Source organism: Cebidichthys violaceus, unplaced genomic scaffold (assembly GCF_023349555.1).
Source record: "Cebidichthys violaceus isolate CVI_PGR_0920_01 unplaced genomic scaffold, fCebVio1.0.p SCAF_59, whole genome shotgun sequence".
Classification (NCBI taxonomy): Eukaryota; Metazoa; Chordata; class Actinopteri; order Perciformes; family Stichaeidae; genus Cebidichthys; species Cebidichthys violaceus.
The window spans coordinates 570,113-592,878 of record NW_027176805.1 but is presented as its reverse complement, the minus strand read 5'-3'; the positions used below and the strand labels follow the sequence as shown (position 1 = coordinate 592,878).

Genomic DNA, 22,766 nt, shown 5'->3' with positions numbered 1-22,766 from the left:
GGCTCTATCTCTCCTTTATGGCCCCCTCCATCATCACATCGGAGCAGTAAATCCTTCCTCAAACTGACATGCAGCTGCTGACATGTGGTTCCCATCTAGCGATTTCACAACTGGCTTGGATTCAGCCGAGGTGACGCTCATTGCGGCGGGGAGCGTGCCGATAGGCGATCCGGGGTCAGTCGTGAAGTTCAGAGAGCGGCGGGCAGAGAGACTGGATGTGTGTCAGGTGTGGCGGAAAGCACATGCGGAGGAGGACGTGATGTTTCCTTGCATGTGATGCGGATGTGAGTTTATGCAAACATTTGAAAGGCGTGTTTCTGCATGCGAGCGGGGTTCGGTTTGCTTTAATGCTGATCAGCTGTTGGATAGCAGCTGGTCGTATTTTGTTCAGGCCGTCCACCCCGTCCGACCAGTCTGTTTTCGCCTGGGTTAGACTTCTGCTGCTCTCCGCGGCCTTTTGCTCAGAATAATATGAGCTGTGTCTGCAAAGTCTGTGTACATGTGGGTGGATGAATTTGTGTGTGTGCCTTTTTTCTCAACTTTTATTTATCCAGGGAGATTTTTTTTCGTTGGCAACGCCCTGCTTCATGTATGCTGTTGTGTAGACGATGGTAACGTGGCTAACCTTTGTGTTCAGAGTTGGAGGTTTTGGAATCTTACTCATTAAATGGCCAATTTACCCAAATAACTTTTTTTTTTTTGTCTCTTACCTCTTCTCTGATCCAGATAGTTCGGGTTTTGTTTCTCCAGGTTTTGAGAATCCAGGAACAATGAGCAGATCATACCATCAGATTTGACTGGAACTTTTTTTATTCCAAGAAATAGTACCAACGGAGAAGTACCTGGAACATAATTTGGGTCAAATTACAGCTTTAAGATCCTAAACATTTTTTATCTCCTCTGTCTTTGTCAGCATAAAGCATGCATACATGTCAAAAACGTAATTAATAATAACGTCTGCTACTCTGAATATTTGACAAATGAAATCCTTTTAGATTGGGAAAGGGATTCAAGAGGATCACGATTTGATGACTAGATTTAATACTGGATTCGTATGCAGTACATTGAATTAACTGTCACACTGAAGGCCCCAGTTTTTTGGAGGAGTGTGTTTGTTATTCTCCCTCCATTATTGGATCCAAACTAGCAAACTCTCAGTCATAAGTCGTAAACTTTCCGTTCCAGCTCCCTCTGTCTGTCTGCAGGCGCTGTATATATTCACATGTTCTTGAAATTTTGGAGCGCCTCTCAGCTCCGTTTATGCTCTGTAGCAGTGGGGAACCGTTTTATATGCATTGAAATTTGCCCACTGGAGGTCCCAAAAGACGGGCCATTACCTCACTGACTGTACGCCCTGCGCCGCGCTGAATATGTCGATGAGGAACACGGCCTCCGCCGCCGCTGACACTGGAATGCTGCAGCCCGTGTGAATATGAAATACAGCATCTTAAGGTGGAGCGCCTGAATCTGAGCTCCCGGGGGCTTCTAAAGGTGGCGTGTGTGAATCCGAGCTGGGCCTCTCTTAAGGCGTTATGCGCAGATCTGAGATCTCCGGTTTGCAGGCTGACGGACGAGACTTTGACAGACATTCTGTGTCAAGGGGAAGGCCCTGCGGGGGCAGATTGAGGGGACCAGGTGGTACGGCTCGGAAATGGCATGCGGGGCACTCGGAGGGCGCCTCTATGTTTAGCCCTTACATGATATTACATGTGCTGTTTTTTTTGGACCTGCTGTAGGATGTGAAGAAGACAGAGCTGTCCGCCTAAGTGGTTCAGCCTCTGTAGCCTTTTACAATGGACACTTTAGACTGCTTTTATTAGATGTATAACATTGGTATTAGTCTCTACTCAAGTGTCATACTTGCACTGTGAAACAGAAGTTCATAATTATCTTAATGAAATCAAACCGTTTTGTTTATTTCAAGCTTTTTGTTTCATTTTCAGACTCGAAACTTCATCCGACTTAAAGTTCAAGTGAGCTCATTCAATCAAGCAGCATATTAACTGACTTCTAAGCGTGCATTGTTTGCTGGGTTAAAACTCTCCAGCAGAGATTCCCCCTTTTTTGTTGTTAAAAAAAAAAAAATACATTATGCAAATTGTGTGTCTCTAATACATTGCCAGATCAAAATTGTCCCGTTCAGAACGGGCCTATCACTCGGCCTCCGGTGATGCTGCTTGCAGCTTCCTCTATAGAACTAGTCATCCAAACAACTTCACACTGGACGCCGCTCTCCCTCTGGTCCGGAGCGACACACCTGCCGAGTTTGAAGTCGTTCGGATGAACAGTTGTTGAGAAAATGACTAATAAATATGTCCCTTAGATCTCCGGCCTCTCTTTATCTGTTCTTGAACGTACCGTTGCGGTCTAACAGTTACACTACAGAGTGTGTGCATGACACACTACTAATAAATGTGTCCCATAGATCTCAAGAGCTCCCACTTGTCAACGGGTCCTCAGCAGAACAACCACCAAGTGTGAAGGAGGTTTGATCAACGGTTGTGGAGAAAATCGAAAGACAGACGGAGTCCATTTGAACTAGAATAAGTGTGATAAGTCGTGGCTGTTTCCTCTGATAGCATTACAAAAACAATGGAGGAATACAGTAAGGCTTTTTTTCTGATCTCTCGTCAAGCAGCTGGCGATTTGACAAGAGGACCAAACTACGTCTCCTGAAAAGTTGAAGTGTTCTCACCGGGACAATCTCGAGGGACCACCGTGACGTGCGAATCATAGTAATCATTGTAATTATAGAAAAAAGCATAGAGGTGGAAAAAAAAAAGCAGAGAAACGTGACGGCTTGTTTAATAAACCTGTCACTTATTTTCCCTTCCCTGTGAAATGTAGTTAGTGTTTCAGTAAATGTTGGATTTCCAGAACAGTTTGGACGTCCTCGTCTCTTCTTATTGTCTTCATATACAGTATAACAAGTGCTGGTGGTTACGTGACCCTCGTCTTGCATGCCCAAGTAGCCCCTTAAGACACTCCATGTTGTAAAACCAACGCTGTGCTGCCATGTTGGCCTGTTGCCCCCATGTTAGGAGTGACTTAGTTCCATTGACACACTTTCTTTTTTTGTTAGAGTTTGTCTTATGTTGCTGGGTTGGGAGCCGTTGGATGTTTTGACCCGATAGAAGCCGCTGAGACTTTGTATGCGATAGTATATTGGGCCATAGAGGTAAACTCAAATGCCTCGCAATCACACACAAACACACACACACACACACACACACACACACACACACACACACACACACACAGACCTCCTAGCTCGTATACAAGACCTTTGAGAGTTTTAAATCAAGGATGGGTCCTTTCCCACTCCCCTCTTTCACATCGCTCACATTTTCTCACATCATTTGGGCTTCTTCTTTCACGTCTCTCTCACTAGTCAATCTTTCACTCTTCTATCCCACCCCCTCCCCCTCTCTTTCTGTCTCTCTCAACCTTGAATATAATCCTCTCTCACCCTCTCTTCTCAGGGCCTTGAACACAACAAATTTTTTCCGAGCTTGAGTTTTTAGCATTTCACCATCTCCCCACAGAACGCCTATTACTCAACCAAGTCAGTTCCACCGCACTTTGATGTGTGTGAGACCTCACTGGTGGATAAGTGCTGGTGTTAGAGTGTGTGTGTGTGTGTGTGTGTGTGTGTGTGTGCGCACATGCAGTGGTGGTGTGTGTGAGAGCTTTGCAGGCTTGTCATGGGCGGGTGATTGAGTCCAGACGTTGTGGGTTCCTCTCTTCACCGCCGTCCCCCCCCCCCTCGCCTCCCCTTCCCCCGCCTGGTTGTGGGTTCAGAGTGTGTTGGGCCGGGGGGCGGGGCGGGGCCACAGCTCCCTGGGGTGCAGTAAAGTGATAGGGCAGTGCAAGGGGGCTCGGATCGCCCCTGGGGAGGGAGGTCAGGGGTCGGAGTCTCGGGCCCAGCCGAGCGAGGATCGGGGCCATGTTAGTCGAGCACGCTTCAGGTGGGGCCTTCCTGTAGGACTCGTTGCTGCTTGGGCTCGCATCTGGGTTTCTGTGCGAGTGGGTTTCCTCTGTGACTTATCATGTTCCTCCTTGTGTCCTTTTTCTGTGACAATTTAGCAACACATGTATTTATAGACTATGACATTTTATGATAAGCTGTTTCTTAAATGCATAGACAATAAAGAGACGTATTATTTAACAGTCTCCTGCAAAAGGAATCAGAAGTGATGCACGGGAATGTAGCTTTGGGCAAAATGACGATACAATGAGACAGCGGTAGCTCTCGCTTCCATACCTCTGGTTGTATCGGACCATTACCCGAAATGTGGCTAATCACTTGTCAAGTGTCTTTATTTGTCAGAAATGTAATTTGCTGGATTATCCGAAAAACAGACATCATGCCATCTGTTTCTTTAATCAAGAAACTGTTTCTTAAAATAAATGATTCTAAACTAGAACAGAAGAAAACCCACTGTATCACAATATTTATTAATGTCGTGAAATGGTGTTACGTGTGCTGTCTATATCACACATTGCAGTGGGAAAGTAAACATTCAAACCAATCCGCTTAATTAGAGAAAAGCTAGTAATTAAAAAGGGGGAAAAAATAGCACAAAAACAGTGATGGACTTTATAGAGACTGTACAGCCGTGAAGCAAGAAGAGGACGATGAGACGCCTGCTGAGCAGGTAGACAAAGACAGAAGGGATCAAGTTATCGTTTTTTTTTTTTTTACTTTTTAAACTTCACCTTCCATCCCTCAGCGGCTCCTAAGATAGACGACAGCGAGGTCAGGCCATCACCTGGGCTCAGACACTGGCCAAACACTGGCTCTCGGGCTGAATAATGGGCTGTCACTACCCCCTGACCTCAGCTCAGAGTCTAAAGTGTCAGATCGATATCAGCCGAGCACGGCGAGCAGCTCGCGTGACGGGAGGCATCCTGGGATGCTCTGCCTCTCCCCGAGGTTACACCGGCTGTGTGCTCTGCAGGAGCGTCCACATTTAGCGAAATTAAAAAATCATTATCATCATCACTATGCGTGCATACAGAGATCTGCAGCATCCTGCAGAATGTTCCCCAGTATGCAAGTCCGGCAGGTGCTGATGGGAAATATTTTAGTCTGGGTTATTTTAACAGGAGCCGCTCTGAGCCTCCTGGAGTTATGTGGCATTAGGGTTGGTAGAGGAGTGTGTGTGTTCCACGTACATGCGTGCCTGCATGTACCTGTAGTGTACGAACGCTGTGTTTGTCAAAGGCGCAGATTCTGTGGTTGGAACATTGTGTTGTTGTAAACAGCCGTCATGGCAACGCTAAAAAGCAGCCATCTTTGGCACAGAGGGGGTTTATGACTCGCTTTGTCAGGCCCCTGAGGGTTTTACACTGACTGAATGACGGAGCCCTGCTGTGTGTGTGTGTGTGTGTGTGTGTGTGTGTGTGTGTGTGTGTGTTGACTGACACTAACCCCATGCTGCTGTTGCTGCTTTGACCTATTTGACACCAGAATAGCATTGTCAGTAATTAACCTGCCTCATCCACATAAGACAGAAGGACAGTCTCTTGTCACAATCAGTCTGTAACACGTCAGGAATATTCGTCTTAAAGGGCCACGTCACTCAAACCAAGTAACTCACGGTCTGATTTCCTGCTGTTTTTGTGGAAATAGACAATATGACAGTCAACTGATAATTTAAGTCCAGAGGGAATCAATGACGTAATGAAGTCTGTTTGCTTTGTTTTCCTTCCACTTTAGGTGGAGGCTGTTTGATGTCATTGAAAGTGTAAGACCAGGAGACTCAATATGTACTTCTGTTTAACTGCAACCAGTTTTATTGAGCTGGACATGCAAACATGGGCCATTTGTCCACAGGTCAGCAAATGCTTTCATATTTATGGTGAATAATAAAGTTTGCTATTATAATGTATTAATGTTTACTTGAATTTAAAAAGGGGCACTGGCGATCAACTTGTCATGGTTAGTAACACTCAGTGAAAACACTTTCCAAAGTATGGGAAAATAACCCTGATGATGTCACAGTGATGTCAACAGGGTAATCTTGAACTGGCCATTAACTGGGAGCATTGCGTTTGAATGAATTGGGCACATACCGGGCAAATGGGGTCTAATGAAACAAAGTATTTGGTTGCGTTATGGGAAATGTAGGATCCAGTGTTCATGGAACTTTACCCATGCTGGGGACTAAAGAGTCAGGATATCTTGGCCTCTGCTGCTTCATGTTTGACCTCTCTTGTGAGTCCTCTAACTTCATGAAATAGACTAATCTCTGGAGGACTTCTTTACATGCAGCTTTTCTTTCAAGGAAATTCTTTAAGCAATTAAATTACAGTTCTTTCCAGGAAACTTCTCCTCAGAAACTAAATTACAGACCCAAAAAGAAAAGCCTTACCTACAGTGCCTGTGTTTAGACAACATTTTACTTTTGAGAACGTCTTGTTTTTTAAGTGGAGAAAAAAAAAAAAAAGGATTTTGTAGAAAAACTACAAAAAAAAGTATTGTGTCAGTTTTTCTCCCAGCGAAGGCCCGAAGACAACGGGGCCTAGTTTGCAAGAGATTAGAATATACATGAAGCTTTACATAACACGGGCTCTGTCTGCGTGGACCAGCCTGGCACACACTGTGGCTGCAGCTGCATTGAAGGACGAGTTAGCGATTGGCACAGTCAGGACCACCAGCATCCATAAACAAGACCATCCGCTCTCATTCTTCCTGTCGCTGCTTCCACTCTCTCGCTCTCTCTATCTCCGTCTCCAGCCTCTGTTTTATTTTTTAACTACCCAAGGTGCCTTCCCACAAGCGGCAATGTGTTTTCAATCTGAGGCCAATTATTCACCTCCCCTGGTTGTGTTCCCAGCTGGAAAAAAAACACACAGAAACAGAGAACTGTCTATACTTTACAGGCTCCCCCCCCCCCTCCCATCTCTCTGCTGTCAACGCCCAGTCGGACTGAGCCCCCCTGGCAGACACATTATGTGTTCAAATACATTCTGCGTGTACGTGTGTGTTTGTGAGTCTGCCGACATATGTGTGTATATAATTAGCCTAACTAAGTAATAATGGCCTTTAACTTCCCGCCGGCGAACCAGCTATGAATGATGGGACAGGTGGAGGGAGGGTGATCGAGACCTCCCAACCCCGAGGGCAACGGGATAGACGGACCCCATCTGGTGACATCACGTCACATGACCGGGGGCATGGTTACCCCTTCTTTGCCCCATAAAGAGTTCCCCCTAGAGGCTGTAATCAGGAACTACAGAAAAAGGTTTTGTGGAGGAGTAAATTGAGGGACTTCGTTATAGAAGCAACGTGACGTCTGTGGTTTGTGTGCTCTCGTGTTTTTCAGTGCAGACATTATGAGTGTGTGTGTGTGTGTGTGTGTGTGTGTGTGTGTTAGGACAGGAGCTTCATGTGTTTCTGTGGGCTGAAAGCATCTCCTCTTTTCTCTCTTTGTGGAATAACCCTGGGAAGCTGCCCCTTGTCTGACCCAAGTGTGTTCATAAGGAAAACAACAGGAGGGCTTTATCCTCTTCTCCTCCTCCCTTTTACTTTCTCTCCACATTCTTTTTCTTCCTCATCTCTTTTTTTTGCTCCCTTCCCTCCCTGCTCTCTTCTTTCCTCCCTTCCTTCCCTCCTCTTTTGTTTCCTCTTCTCTCCTTCTCACTTCTTGTTTTGTCCATCCTTCTCTTCCCTTTCCTCACAATTTTCTATTTTCTCCACCTCCTCATTCCTGCTATTTATTTTCCTCTCCTACTGTCTTCCATCTTGTCACCACCCACAATCTTCCTTTTTTTCTCCCTTCTACTTCCTCTCTTCAACCATACAGGGACATATTGTGGTGTTCAAGTCTGCTGTATTTTGAGTGGAATTTTGAGTTTTCAGCACACCTGTGGGGATCTACAGTTTTGCCTAAATATAGACTCTTTATAATATTCAAATGTGACCACTCTAATGGCAAAAAAAAAATGTCAACACAATAAGAAGCACAACTTCATAAAGTGTCTGAAAAATGTGTGTATATCTATTCGTGGACAAATATCAGTTGTAATGGAGACTGTGTGGGAGTTGTTGTTTTTCTCATTATAATTCACAGCAACTAAATAAAGAAAATAAATACATAAGGAATTCAGTATTTCTACACCAGAACATGGAGAGGGAGTTTAAATCTATGTAATCTGGTACTAAACAGAGCAAATATACAGAATTCGGGGGAGGTTTAAGGGCTTTGAATTTAGTTTTTGTGAACACTAAAGCCATGCGTTCATTCTTCTTCCACCTTTCCTCTATTTCTCTCCTTCTACTGCCCTTTTTACTTTCCCCCTTGTCCCCTACATCCTTCTCTTCCACTCTTCTCCCCTTTCTCTCTCTACTGGCTCTGGCCATACCGTACCTGTGCCAGGCCACAGAGAGACAATAACACAGCAGAAGGGGATGAAGAAAGCAAACAAGCTGGGTAGCTCGCTGAAAAGAGGGATTACCCATAGATGTGTGCTTTGTTTAGAGCTCCAGTTACTGATTCATTGATAAGCCCCTCCAACTGGCCGCGAGTAATTCAGCCAATCGGGGATCATTAATCCCCAAGACAAATGGATTGAGGTGCTTTTATTTTGTTAATGGCTCATTATGACACATTTCGAACCGACACAGGGCTGCTGAACCGTGCTCTTGTTTGTTGGCCTGATCGTTCTTTCTGCCTCCTGCCATCAAACCCCCCCCCCCACACTACCCCGAACCCCTCGATCAGCTTTTAGAGCGCCCTGCTGCTCAGAGTGACGCCGAAAGGGAAACACAACAGTTGAAATTGCCACGATCAGCCCCGTGAAGGCTTAATGACTCACTAAATAGCCTGTAACAACAAAGGCATTTTCGAAAAACAGATGAATACATCTCGCTGGTAATGGAAGTGAAGAAACCCTGTTGCTGAGGCCTGCGAACGCTGCCGACAGTTTACAGCTCGGTAAACGAATGAAGGTTTCTCACGCTCGGGTCCAGGCCACGGCAGGGGAGGCACGGGGGTTAACAGATGCTCTCAGGGTCTCAGGGTACAGATAGCAGAGATCACAGTAGAGATCAGCAGGAGAAAGTCTCCGGTTTGGCCCCTCAAAAGAAGAAATCAGAAGACATTGAGCGATGAAATGTCATCTTATCCGACCGCATCTTGAGCCGGGCTGTGTGTTTATGGGTCCGTGTCTTATCAATATTTCATTGCTGCTACTCAAAAACATCCATCTGGCACACATCTGGCTCATCTGTTGGCGCTCTCGCTACTCTCACGGTGCGTTTTATAGTCTTTTGTAACAAACACCTTCGGCCCATATTTCTAGATTTAGGTTGTACATGTGTTTGGCCACATTTGAGCCCCTTTCAGAACTGCCATCCAAATCCCTCTCTGGTGAAGCGATCATAAATGGACAGGGGAATATAAATATGCCTCCGAGGCAGGAATGAGAGACCGATCGCCCAAACTACATTTGCAGGCAGAGAGGGAAGCATTGATTTTACACAGAGACACGTCGCCCTCAGCCATAGCTGCAACCCCCGCCCCCATGTGGCTGAGGAACACTTGTATTTTGTTTTTGTATTGTCATTCTTTATCTTAAACCCCACTTACACTTCCTTGTCCCTGGCTGCCATCCACAAAGTCTTTTCTTATTGCTCCAGATTGTTTCTATAATATTTTGTATCCTGTAGGAATTTGTATGTCTCGGTCTTTTGTGGCAGGAAGGTTCAGATGAAGCGTTCGACCGACTGTTTGGTCATGGCATGAGTGATGACTCGGTGCTGTCCATATAGGTATCTTGATGACTAAAGAAATGATGTGTGGTTTTCATACCGTTATGTCACATGGTGCCCTCAAGATTTGATTATTGTTTTTCACAAATTAGATTGAGAAATGATTGTGAATCTTGCTTCAGGATCGTAAGGCAACAGGTGCAGCAGCCTCTCAACTAAATTATAATGAACTAATTCACCAATGTATCCAGCAATGTTGTTAAACTATAAACAGGAAATACCAACAATTCTTTGTTAATAAATAATAATTCTTGTTTCCTGATCTTTTTTTTCGATTTGCTCATTTCCCTAGTAATATGTCCTGCGCTCAGAGGACTGAAAATTACAATTCAAGAGCCACTTTCATGACTTCTCTGGAAAGTTCCCAGAGGTCACCGTCAATCATGTTACGAGAACTTTTCTTTGGATGAAAGTAGTTTCAATGAGCTACAGAATTACGAAAATTCAAACTAAGTCTCTGCTCTGAAGCATAGAATGAAATCCAATCAGAAGTGGTCACTGGAGACTGATGAGATGCGTGATGATGACAGGAGTGAACGCTGTTCCAACTCCAACTCTGGATCCACGTCCGGACAAAGTTCAACATTGCTTTTTTTCCACCTCTCGCTCTCTCACAAAAGCTTTAGTTACAAACTCTTCTTAATCCCAACTAATCTTTACTGCTTCTCCTGGGTCCGATTTGATTGACAGCCACTGACACTTGTGAGGTTGAAACCAACATTTAAGGCTTAGTAAAAACACGGGGGAGGGGTCGGTGGGACAAAGCAGGCTACCCCATAGTGCTTCTGGCTGAGGACATGATACTGTGGAGCCGGTTGACCCCTGGTAGTCAAAATATCAGCGAGCGGCTCTGAAACTAGAGGCTAAGGGAGGCCATGCTGTGACTGCCTGGAGCCAAAGCGCCCAGCTGGTGCTGAAAGGGGGGGGAAAGGAAAAAAAAAAAAAAAAACTGGAAGCGAAAACAAGGACTTTGGTTTCACATTTGACCAGACTATAATTAGAGAGAGAAAAAGATTAGAATATGGCCATGAGACACCCACACACCCCGCTATTCCGGCATGCACACACGTCATCCGCTCATTTGTGGCAAACCCAGTAGGACGGCCACTAATCCCGTGGCACATTCACAATCTGTGTAACGACAACATGATACCCCCAGCAGGCCGCGGCGAGCGCACACCTCCCCCTCACGCTCCCCCCCCCAAAAAACCCCCCAACATGAACGTGTCAGCAGCAACAGCCGAATCTCCCTCCCTCCCTCCCTGTCTCACCTGGCCTCAGATCAGCTGACTGGTGCTGCCCCCCCCCCCCCCCCCCTTCCCTCCCGTATCTCATCATCAGCCGCGCTGCGTGCTCCAACACGGTATCTGGCATGTCTCCCCCGTCGGCCCTCACTGTGTCAATGAACAGAGGTGGAGTATTGAAGACATCCGCAGTATGTCAGTGATACTGAACCGCGGGCCATTAGCAGCTATAGAGACACGACCAGTGGGCCGTCCAAACGTAATCCGCCTCCGCTAAAAGCCTCAGAAATGCAACCTTATACGGCGCCTATGGGAATATGTGTTTCCAATCACTCTCCTCAGGAATGAATACCTGGCATATCTCGCCACTGCTCTTTCTCCCCCCCCCCCCCCCCTCACTTCTGTGTCCACTCGGTTTACAGTAAACACCAGGCGAAAAATCTCGGGGGCCGTTTCAAGGCGAGGCTTGAGAACAGGCCTCATTTTCCCAGACTCGGAGATTCCACGAGGGGCTCCTACATCAAGCTGTCATATCAGGCTAATGAAAATCTCATTCTACAGGGGGATCCTCTTAACGCTGCTAAAGGCACATGCTAACCAGGGGATTAGCCCTGTAACGCTAGGGGACTTTAATTTCAGCACCAGCATAAGTCATCGCTGCCAAGCACCAACATTGATATATGGCTTATAGAGCCGACTCGCGTGCGTCCTGAGAGGTTTCTGCCGGGGCGGGTGTGTTGCAGCGGCTTTCGGTTGAGTCTCACAAGAGGCTCGCGAAGATTGAGATTGACATGATGAGATCGTGTAAACAGAACCAGAGCCGGAGAATGTCTCTTTCACACCCCGGACAGAGTTTTCCCGAGCACCTATGGGAACTTTTTCTTCAGCTGCGGCCTCGCTAAGATACCCGAAGTATCATCCCTCGTCATCAGGTGTTGGAGCACTCGCAACTCTTCGGAGGACGCGTCATCGCGGAGCGTGATGGGGAGAGACTCCCCGAGCAAATCAATGAGAAACCGTCCTCCCACTTAAGCAGCTGCTGCCAATGTACCCTTGAGCAAATCGCCGCTCCTTGAATGTTGGCCGAGTACAAAGCAGGCTGCAGCAGAGAGAACATGCGCGCTCGGCATATTTCCATTGGGTTAATAAATCATTAAAAAAGGTCAAGTTCAGAGATCGCATGGGAATTATCATTGCATACATAAACGTAAAGAACGATCACCTCACCAATAACAGATTAATCATGGTATTATTATTGCTGATATACAGAAAAGTGCCCTCACTGTGGATTGGAAACAATTAAATCCAGTCATGTAGGCTCACATGCTTCTTTGAAAGGCACATTAATAAAAGCATGTTTGCATTTACATCAGAGCTGTAGACTTGAACGGCTTAAAGGTGCCCTGGGAACTTTCCAGTGTTACTCAAACACAATGGGCCTCAAGCAAGAACCCACGCATACAAACATATTCATTCTGAAGTGGAGCGCTCGTACGAGCCCGTCGAACAAAAAAAAAAAGTAAGAGTAAGTTAAGATAAGAATACAAAAATGTTCTTGCTTGAGGTCATAGGTGTGCATCATTCAGGTCTTATACACATGAAGGCATTTCTTTCGTCAGAACATTTGCAAAGATTCAAATGTCACAGTCATGAAGGACTGTATGTTCCTCATGATTTGACCCGGAATACTGCTATTTTCACGCAGATTTGATGTTTTGCTTTACAAACCACATATTTACATTTGCCTCTTTTCAATCTCTCCGTCCTCCAGGTTTTACCGGGGCGACTACCACATCGACGTCTGCATCAACGACTACCTCGACGTCTACTGTCCGCACTACGTTGGGCCGGTGTCGGACGACCGGGCCGAGCGCTACATCCTCTACATGGTGAACTACGATGGCTACAGCTCTTGCGACCACACCGCCAAGGGCTTCAAACGCTGGGAGTGCAACAGGCCTCTGTCGCCGAACGGACCGCTGAAGTTCTCAGAGAAGTTCCAGCTCTTCACTCCCTTCTCCTTAGGCTTTGAGTTTCGCCCGGGCAGAGAGTATTACTATATCTGTGAGTATGCTTATCTTTTATTTACTGAAATGATTGTACTTTTGACATAGACCAAAACACTACAGAGTACGAGTTCACTGATTGTTTGATTGAATCAAATATGTAAAACCAATTTTACATATTTTTCTTGTACGGCTGCTTGCGTTGAAACATTTACCATGTGACAACTTTTCATGTGAAAGAAAAGTGTTTATGTTACTGAAAGTGAAGTACCCAAAAAGTGTTGTTTCGGTATCATTACTGAAACTCAGGTATCAGCAGTAGAAAAGTAACATTTCTGATACAAAACTTTAACTGGGAGTTAAATCAGAAGATCGATATCGATTTAATTTTTGAATCTTGCAAAAAGACAGCAGCTATCTTCGGGTTTTGTTGTTGCAAGTCCTTGGACTAAGCGCCAAGCCAAAATACAAGCCAGAGGGAGCAAAACATCTCTACCGTCGAGGTCTTGTTTGAAGTGTCTTTTGTTGAGGACTGGCAGAGCTCAGTTTTCTCCTCCTCGTGAGAAGACTCGGGGAAAACAAACAGCTGGGAAGTCTTGTGTTTTCATAAGTAAAGTCAGACCCTACGGGGGACTAAAGGAGATACAGGGCTCTCCATGGCTGATTTTCGGTATTTAGCCGACACTGGTCAGAGAAACTTTATAGTAAGAAGTGCAAAAGTCAATGAAAAGTCAGCGCAACCTTGGCATTACAAACAAAGTAGAAAATAAAGATCAAATCCAAAAGGGACTAGGTAGAGGAAGTATGGAGAAAGTTTTTCTACATACAGTCATTGCAGAATTAGTGTAACTTTTTAGCCTTGCTTCCTGACCCAGAACAGGTGTTTTTGAAAAGGTTCCTGAAACTTTGAGACTGGTCAGATGAGCCAAACTCCTTTCTCTTCTTCTTGACATGATTTGCAACCTCCACTTTTGGGTTTTTCATAAAGCTCAGGGGAGTTTAAGATCACATTTGTTCTCATCGTGTCTTTCAACGCTTTCTGATCTTGGACGGTGCTACACGCGTGCTTCTGGGATCACACAATCACCAAGATAGTCCTCATGTGTCTTAAATCAAATCTAAAGCTGTATTTCTGTTTCAGTATTCTGTATTGTGATGTATTGCCCTTCACTAGATGTTTCGGTTGGATTTCTGCGTCCATTGGCTAGTCTACTCGACTCCGTTGCATAAACATGACTGTGTTGTTTAGGGAAATTGTGGTCTGCTAGCCGTGCCACATAACTGTTGATGTTTTTGCAATTCCTTGGATGTCGATAAGAAAGAACCTAGATTGCCTAATTTGTTCACTTGGCTCTAGTTGATGTGAAACGAATGTTTCATGACGATGTTCTTGTAATATTTGATGATGATTGATCATCCAGAGAGAGAAAGAGGCAGAGAGACAGAGACAGTCCTCATGGCTTTGAGCGGTTTCAGGCCATATGGACCATGTTGCGCTGACTCAGATTAATGACTCATCCAACAGATCCTTGTTCACTAAAGACACTTGTCTTCCCTCTGGGAACTTATGATCCGAGCATGGGAAGACATAACAAAAGACAGACACCTTATAGGCCTTTAAGGCATCATACCAAGGCCGTATAGTCAGAACATTTCACATAATATCCACATTTGTCTTCACATTGTACAGAGTTCAAAGTCGGAAAGAAGAGACGTTTCTCTTTGGAAGTTTTAATAGTAACGTCTGATTTCCTCTACATAGAATGCAGGTTTACCTGGATCATGTAACAATACCATTGATTTATGTTGTGGCCAATAGCTATATAAATATTTCAATGATTTTTTTTGAGAAATCATATTTTTTCTTGTCTAGCTACTACAATACCCATGAGCCTTTGCTGCCGTTGCTGTAAAGAAGCTAGTCAGAATCAGTAGTTGCAACAAATTCAGAATGTTTCATGGTAGCAGCATTGACTACTGTTTTTGGCCACTTGGAGAGATGCAGAACATTGACATATTATGATTTTATGCAACATTAGCAATCATCTGTAGCCCTGTTTTTGGTAATATCTGGCACTTTAACTGCTAATTGTATCCATTGTTAGCATAGACATATTGATGCGTGCAGCTTTTGTACCAAAACAGTTTTAATGTCCACAGCTCGTACCTTTCACTCATCAAAGAACCAGATATTTTCTAATGCAGTTGCCCAAGACCTTCTTAGTTGTTTTTTTGGAACATTGCAGCTTATAATAATAGTAATGCTGTCACACATGGAAATCACATTTTTCCAGATGGACCCTTGTTTTTTTTTTTTTCTCCAGCAGCGTCATCCACATCCAGGATCGCTGGTTGCCTTACAGTAAACTGTGTTTTATCAGCTGCCGGTGTTGGTGTCAAATCTCATGTTGACTGTATCTTGCTCTAACAAAGCCTAACAATACCTGATAGGTAATACCAGTGTTGTACATATAATATGGTTTTGGAATCTCTAAGTGGGCATGTAAATGACACACATTGAAGGGGAGATTCATGTCTGCTTGTCTCAGTGGAGACAGACACTCCTTTGTCCTCTTCCGTGGTGTTCATCATTCGCCCCCGGCAGGGGGGGAGGAGAGACGTCAAATAGACACCTGCAGTTGGCCGAGGGCCTGCCCGTCTGGCAGACAGACAGACAAACACCCAGAGGAAAAGCCGCCCCGGTGTGGGGATCAGTATTGCGGCTGGTCCGAGAAGGTCAAAGGTCACCGAGATGACGACGAGGTCTGCGCTGCGAGCTTCTCGTGGCCTCAGAGGGCGGCATGTTTTTCTAATAGAGCCTCAGCGGAGCGGGGAAAGCCTGATCCTAATCTCAGGGGATAGAAATCCAATTTTCAGAGGAGACAGTTGAGAGTCTGGCTCTCCCTGTGTGAGAGAGATGACTGTCTCCCTGTAAAGCCCTCGCGCTTCAAACGCCCGGGTCCCGCTCCGTACAGCCAGTGCAGATCTACATCGATAATGACATGAACCCCCCCCCCGGCACAGAGCCCCGACAGTTTCCCCTCTAGCTTCTCGGGGCTGAAGCAAAGACAAAAGGGCTTTGTTCCCCAAGATAAACCGATCATCACAAGAAAAACATCTGATCTCACAGTATTTAAATCAGGATCTGTCTAATTCACCTCAGTCACACCGAAGCCCGGCCTTACACAGGCATCCCAGCCCGTTTAGTGATCTACGATGTGTGTAGCCAGTACCGAATGTGCGATCGCAGCGATCACGCGTCCCCCGCAGCACATGACGGAACGTGTAAACATGTGTCTGAGCGTGTGAAATGAGAGGTTTATCGTTGTCATGGTGAGGCGGCGGCCGGGTGACCTGACTAACGCTGGGTCTAGAGTTGCAGTCAGAGCTGAAGTTACAATCACGGCGAAGCACGGCTGTGTTGCTCGAGGACAGAAAACCCAGACTCTGACCTCCGTGGCAGACATGAGAGAACGGAAGAGAGACAGTCGGGTAATTGTGTGCGAGTTGGAATCTGTGAGGGGATTGTGGTGCGGGGGGGGAGGGAGGAAGAGAGGGTGAGAAAGTGAGACGAGAGGAAGACAGTGTGACACAATGTCAGCGAAAGATTAATAAAACGAGAGTGAGTAACAGAAAAACAAAGAGGGAAGAAAAGAACCGGCACAGTGTTCGCAGCTGCAACTAGGACGTTTTATTAACAGACAAAACAACATTTTGGAGGATGACGGATCTTCCTCAGATCTTTCAAACATCTCATAAAAGTGACGTCACCTGACAAATAATCCAAACCCGACCCAACTTGTCAAGTAGCGCCGCTTGGTCAGAGGAGGTCGAGGTGGACGGTTGGGTCAAACAAACACAGGACTTGACTCAGGAGACGGCTGTTGGTGTCCTTTGACACTCACGTTGCCTACTTCTAGCCTGTTACGTAACAAGCATACTTATTTTAACCAAAACTAAACAAGTAGTTTTGTTGCGCACACTTAGTCCAAAACTGGTGCCGTAGGCCCACTGACCAAGCACCGGTGTTTGTGAGTGTGTTGGAAATGTGTAATGACCTCGCGTCTAAACTAATGATTGGCCAAAAGTACTAAAACCCAGCAGAATGTGCTACCGTCTCCACATTAACAACCATCAAAGCACTAACAAGCTGCCCATGGCACACGAGAGATAATGTATGACGAGGTCTCCCGATATATGACACCCCAGGGTGCATTACCCTGCTCCTAGCATGGTTAATTACCATAATAAAACAAGAGTGGCTGTGTTTTATTTAAAATCGTTGGTTTTTTATACTTTTAATTTGCCTTTTTTTTACCATCTGAAAAAACAACGGCAGCTACTGTTACTGCAAATGTCTTACAGACTGTTTCCTTCTAACATATGTCTGTTAATAAGTAAGCTGAGTTAATTACAGTGTAGTGGGAGACATATGCATGTTTGCTATGGTTACTTGCAGATTAATACATCTTGCTTGCTGATGTAGTGTACTGTTTGGACAAATTGATGTGTGTGATTCAGAAAATTACCATTTAGTCTTTTATCAAGCGCTAATTCCTTCTGAAATGTGACAATTTTCTTGCTTTTCTCTGTTTTTTTTTGGTTTATTGATCGGACAAAATATGCAATTTGAGGATGTCACTTTTCGCGACACATTCTATAGACTAAAATATCAATCATTTAAATGTAAAAAAAAAAATATATATATATATATATATAGATCGGAGCTTTCTTTTGTCTTACAATGTGTCTTGATACATCGGTCCCTCAAGACGTCCTTGCAAAACTGCAGAAGTACACTTTTTTTATAGCAGTCAAAGAAAGTTAGAGATAGATAACGGCAGCCAAGGAAACAGAAGCATGAGAGGCATAAAGAGAGACAGAGACAGGAGGGGTTTGGGCCAGTCGAGTTCAGAGGCAGAATCTGAGACGGTGAATTCTCCCGTCTGTTCCAGCCACCGTCGGAGTGTGAGGTAAGTTACTCGATACCCGCTGACACAGACAGAAGCGGCCGTGATTGACACCGACTCTCTCTCGTTTATTTCCTCCCTCTGCTGCTTCACTTCCAATATTCCTCTCGTGGTGAAGTTATAAAGAGGATTTTTATCTCCTCTCACAGCCGCGCGGCATCTGATAAAGTGCCTTTTGAAATGAGAGCCGGAGTCATCTGCGACAGTGGAAACACTGACATGGTTTGCTTTTATCGGGGAATTCACCGCACGGACAGAATCCATCACGCGAAACGTCTGGGTGGAAGGATAGAGGGGTGTCTGTGGACAAACTATGGACAGGCCACACTGTCACCCTCCAGGTTGTGTGTGTGTGTGTGTGTGTGTGTGTGTGTGTGTGTGTGTGTGTGTGTTTGTTTGTGGTCAGATTAAAAGCAGTTTGAGAGACTCGGCATGGCAGCAGGAGATCACAGAGGTCAGAGTTTGGAGGCCCATGAGGAGGGAGGAAAAGAAAAGGGAGAAAACCTGAAGTGGGATGAACATAAGGTCAGACAAGACATAAAAATGTTGTTGACAAAAGCGCACACAGAAGTCGAAGTCATTCGTCACTGCTGGAGACACCCTCGGCGCTCTATTAGCGACTTGGTCCCCTGCCCTACTTGAAACTAATTTGTTTTGTTAGTTCTGCAAAACAATCACAGCAACCCAGCAAGCAAAGAAAAAGTTTTTAATCTTTGCCTTTCACAATCAGGAAACAGAGGAAATTAGATTTTGCAGGTGGGCATAACAGCATGTCACTCATCTGCAGAAATGACTGCCCCTGGCCAAATTAGACTTGGAAATGCGAGGGTGACATTGAGTTGTTTCATATCATAAAATATGGAGCAGAAAGGCTTTCACATCACGATGAGAGGGGAGTACAGAAGGAGAGGTAAAGCTCTTCAGACTGTATTTAAAGGGGATAAGTGTGGATACCTCTGATGGAGCGGTAAAAAAAATAATTAAAAAAAAAAAAATCGACCTTGTCAGATTGTTCAACTCTACAGTTTAGCCGATGTTTATGAATGAAGGTAGATTTGAGAGAGTGAAGAGGTCTCAGGTGAAGTGGATGTGAATGGAGAATATTGAGTGGGTTTTCAGAAGTTTATAGGACCACAAAACCTGGGCTGGAATCGGACTATGCAATACTGTTGCCTTTCGAGATGCAGATCAGGTGGCCGTGGGGTCTTGAGACATGGGCGATCAAAGGTCGGTCGAGGTCCAACATACAGTGTGCCTTCTTTCAAGACTTTCATTATACGCACTGACCAGACCAGAAAGGTCATTTTACCACTATCAGGACTTTTAGGAAAAGTCGTCTGTCTCCTCTTTGAAAAGTTACCAGATTTCTCAAATGTTGAATGTCTAAACGCAAGCAGCCGTACAAAAAAAGTGATACGGCGCAATTCTGACACTTTGGAGTGTTTGATTTGTGTCCCGAGTTTGATTTAAAAGGTTTGTACATTAAAGAGATTTCTTTTGTACTGTAAGTTTAGTAGAATATGAAAGTGACGGCGTTCTAATTTCTATTTTCATTTGTTCTAACAAAACAGTTTTGTTTCCGGAGGATGAATGTCATTGAGCGAAATACGACAACTGCCATTATAAACCATAATCACACAAAGCAAGATTAGATCGAGGAAGGCATTTTCAAATGGAAGCGTGTGGGTAACATGTTTAAAGTGTTTTGTTCTGAACTCCTGCGCGATGTCTCCACAGCCTCCATCACCGACGACAAGGGGAGAAGGAGCTGCCTTCGACTCAAAGTCTTCGTCAGGCCTCAGAGTGAGTCGCAGATTGTTGAGTCTAGGCCCCGTTCTATTGTGCACCGGCTTGTGATCGGGCTGTGTGCGAGTGACGTTCGACTTCTCTAATCTTCATATCCTCTCTCCTCTTTGTTTTTCAAAGACAATTGTGTGAAAAGCCCTGGCACCGTGCAGGAAGGGGTCGATTTTGACGACAACAGTCAAAACTCCCTAGAACCCAGAGGTTGGTGGGAAAATACAGTACATAACAACATTTGTGCGTGTTTGTTACCACTGCTGATAATGTTTTTTTCTTTTCCTTGAATTTTATCCACCATGATTCGTGAATCTATTTGACATGCACATACTGTCTACTATTGGCATATAATCATGTAATTATTCATTTGTAAATGACGGACTTTTTATAGCAAATATCCAATCTGCAGATGTTTGACTGTTAATCAAAAGAAGCTGCCCTGCTCCACCCTTCCTGCTAAGCTAGGCTAACCAGCGCCGGTTTTCATTTTCAATTCTTTCCTTCCAGACGGCATCGGTCACGAGTCTCCAGAGCCGGCTCGAAGGGACGTGAACTCCGTCGGTCGGCGCCACACTTCGGTCCTCCTGCTCAGCTCCGCCCTCATACTCCTGGCGGCCATCTTGTCTTTATAGCGCCCAGTCTGAGGAATCCCCCCGGAATGGACTGTCCTGATTGGACCAGAGGCCACCCTACCCTGCAACCCCTCCCCTCAAGGAGCACTTTTTGAAATAATAATAATAAAAAAAAACAAAAAAAAACACTGACAATCTCTCTCAGTGAAAAGAGAGAGGAAGGGACTTCGACGCTGAAGCCTTCGTTGTTTTTTTGACTCGACAACTAGAGTGATTCTTGACTTTTTGATGGGTGCCGACGGTCGAGGCGCCCCGAGGTGAAAGAGGCGCAGTCTCTTACGTGTTGGCCTCGCTGCTGTTCACAGTATGCAGATATTAAAAGACAAGCACACGTACATGCTTTTCAAACATATACACGCGCAGAACACAAACTACACAGCCAGTGAGTACACCCTTCCGCTTGAATGGCAAAGAAGCACAGCAGGATCCCTCAGAAGTTTACAGACTTTTAAAAAAAAATTTTTTTTTTTAGTTGTTTTTAGTTCAGGAAGACATCACGTAACCCCCGACATGCAACATAATTACAATCTCACGTCAAGGCGGAAGATGTTTGGAAGAAGATCCGGGAGCGACGCATCACGTACAGGCCGACGGAAAGAAAAGCGAGACGGATGTCGTCACTAAGAGACGCTGCAGAGGGCGTGGGCCTCTGATGACTTAACCTTCCTCTCAGGTTGTAAAGGAGTCGGATGTTGAGAGTAAAGAAGTTTAAAGAGGCACTCATCTTTTAGTGTTTGGATAGGGCCGAATTAATGATCCATTAATTAATGTGTTTGTTTTTGTTTTTTTTAACAAATCACCTAATTCAATTGTAGCAGCCAACACGAGTGTACAGTAAAATATTTGAAGTGGATATGGTATTTTGCCAGGCAAAATGTATTTTCCTATTTATTGTGAAGTCCTCGTGCTTTTTTTTCTGTTCTGGTTTAGTCTGTAAGTACAGTAGAAAGGCAATACAAAAACAAAACAATTACACTTACCCATTAAGTTAGTTCACGTCGCACCGTTGTTTTGATACAATCATACGAAAAACACTGAGAACGGTCTATGTATCTGTTTGGATTGATCGCTGATATGTTCTTTTAATTGTTTTTAACAAAGTCCAGAAGGAAAAAGAAAAAAAAAGTCTGATGTGCTATCAGGGTGTAGTAATCGTAGAATATTTCTGTTTTTGATTATGTCATTAAAAATGTCACAAATGTAGTTTTACTCTTTACACTATTGCTTTTGTGAATCACTGTCATAACACAACTATTGTATATAGAGACAAATTTCCTACAAAGTTCAGGGATGTGTCCATGCCTAACATGAGGTCATTTTTCTTTCTTTTTTTGACTCGAGCAGCACAAGTTTTCTGTGGCTAAAGATGTTTAGGTGAGACAGTGACCGAGTTACAGAGCAGGTGGTAGTAGTGTGTGTGTGTGTGTGTGTGTGTGTGTGTGTGTGTGTGTGTGTGTGTGTGTGTGTGTGTGTGTGTGTGTGTGTGTGTGTGTGTGTGTGTGTGTGGGGGGGGGGGGGGGGGGGGGGGGGGGGGGGGCAGGGCATGGCGCGTGATTCAGTTGCCCTCTTTGATGTCGTGTAAAGTGGCGTCTGTACAGAAAATACACCGGGGGCACCCTCGTACCGGTTATTTCTGGAATGAAAAAAATAAATAAATTGACCACCGGCAGAGACGGCATAAGCAGAGCGAGGTGTCCTGTTCTGTTAGGGCAAACTGAAACTCTGCGCTGGTGGACCTGAGACAGCAAAGAAAAGGAGAGCGAGATGTGAAGCTCTGAAGTGCTCCTGCTGAGATCAGTAGTCATGTTTTCCAAGCAGCAGCATGTTGTAAACATCTATTCCAGCTCCGCTGTCGATACGATCGCCTGTTATTTTGCATTTACGGGAGAGGTTTCTGATGGAATGGCGTGTCATGCGCAGTGATGATGAGCACTTTTAAATTAGTACATGCTGCTCTTCTCCTTAATTTAAATCAACCTGGTTGTGATCTCCCCCCCCCAATCGACCAATCCTGACAATGCAATCTGAAAAAAACCTTCCATTCTCCTGCTCACCAAAGCTTTGCTCAGCGCACCCACGTCCAAGGTCGGGGGGGGTCACGCATGACCCCGGCTCTTTTCCTCGCTCCGCTATCGTTATGGACTCACGCCTCTAAAGCGTCAAATTCACTTGTGAATATATATATATATAAACGCCTGTAGTTATCGACAAGCCGACTTCAAATTCATTTTGAATCATGCATTTCATTTGTTAGGGTCTGAACATGTAATGTATAGATCAAAAGCTGCTTTTTCGTACTTGCAGTTTGGGAGAGAGAAGTGGTCACGTGCGATCAA

General features: G+C 44.9%; 1 protein-coding gene across 2 annotated transcripts in view; it reads left to right on the top strand.

The window, feature by feature from the left end:
- Positions 1 to 21,646, top strand: part of efna5a (ephrin-A5a) — a 67,819-nt gene extending 46,173 nt beyond the window's left edge. Inside the window, exons 2-5 of one of the 2 annotated variants that reach the window (XM_068732477.1) lie at positions 12,794 to 13,086; positions 19,736 to 19,801; positions 19,925 to 20,005; positions 20,306 to 21,646. In XM_068732477.1, coding sequence (XP_068588578.1) covers positions 12,794 to 13,086; positions 19,736 to 19,801; positions 19,925 to 20,005; positions 20,306 to 20,430 — 565 coding nt within the window. In that variant the 3' untranslated portion in view covers positions 20,431 to 21,646. The remainder of the gene's footprint in view (positions 1 to 12,793; positions 13,087 to 19,735; positions 19,802 to 19,924; positions 20,006 to 20,305) is intronic. The other variant, XM_068732478.1, reaches the window with a different exon arrangement.
- The last annotated feature ends 1,120 nt before the right edge of the window (positions 21,647 to 22,766 follow it).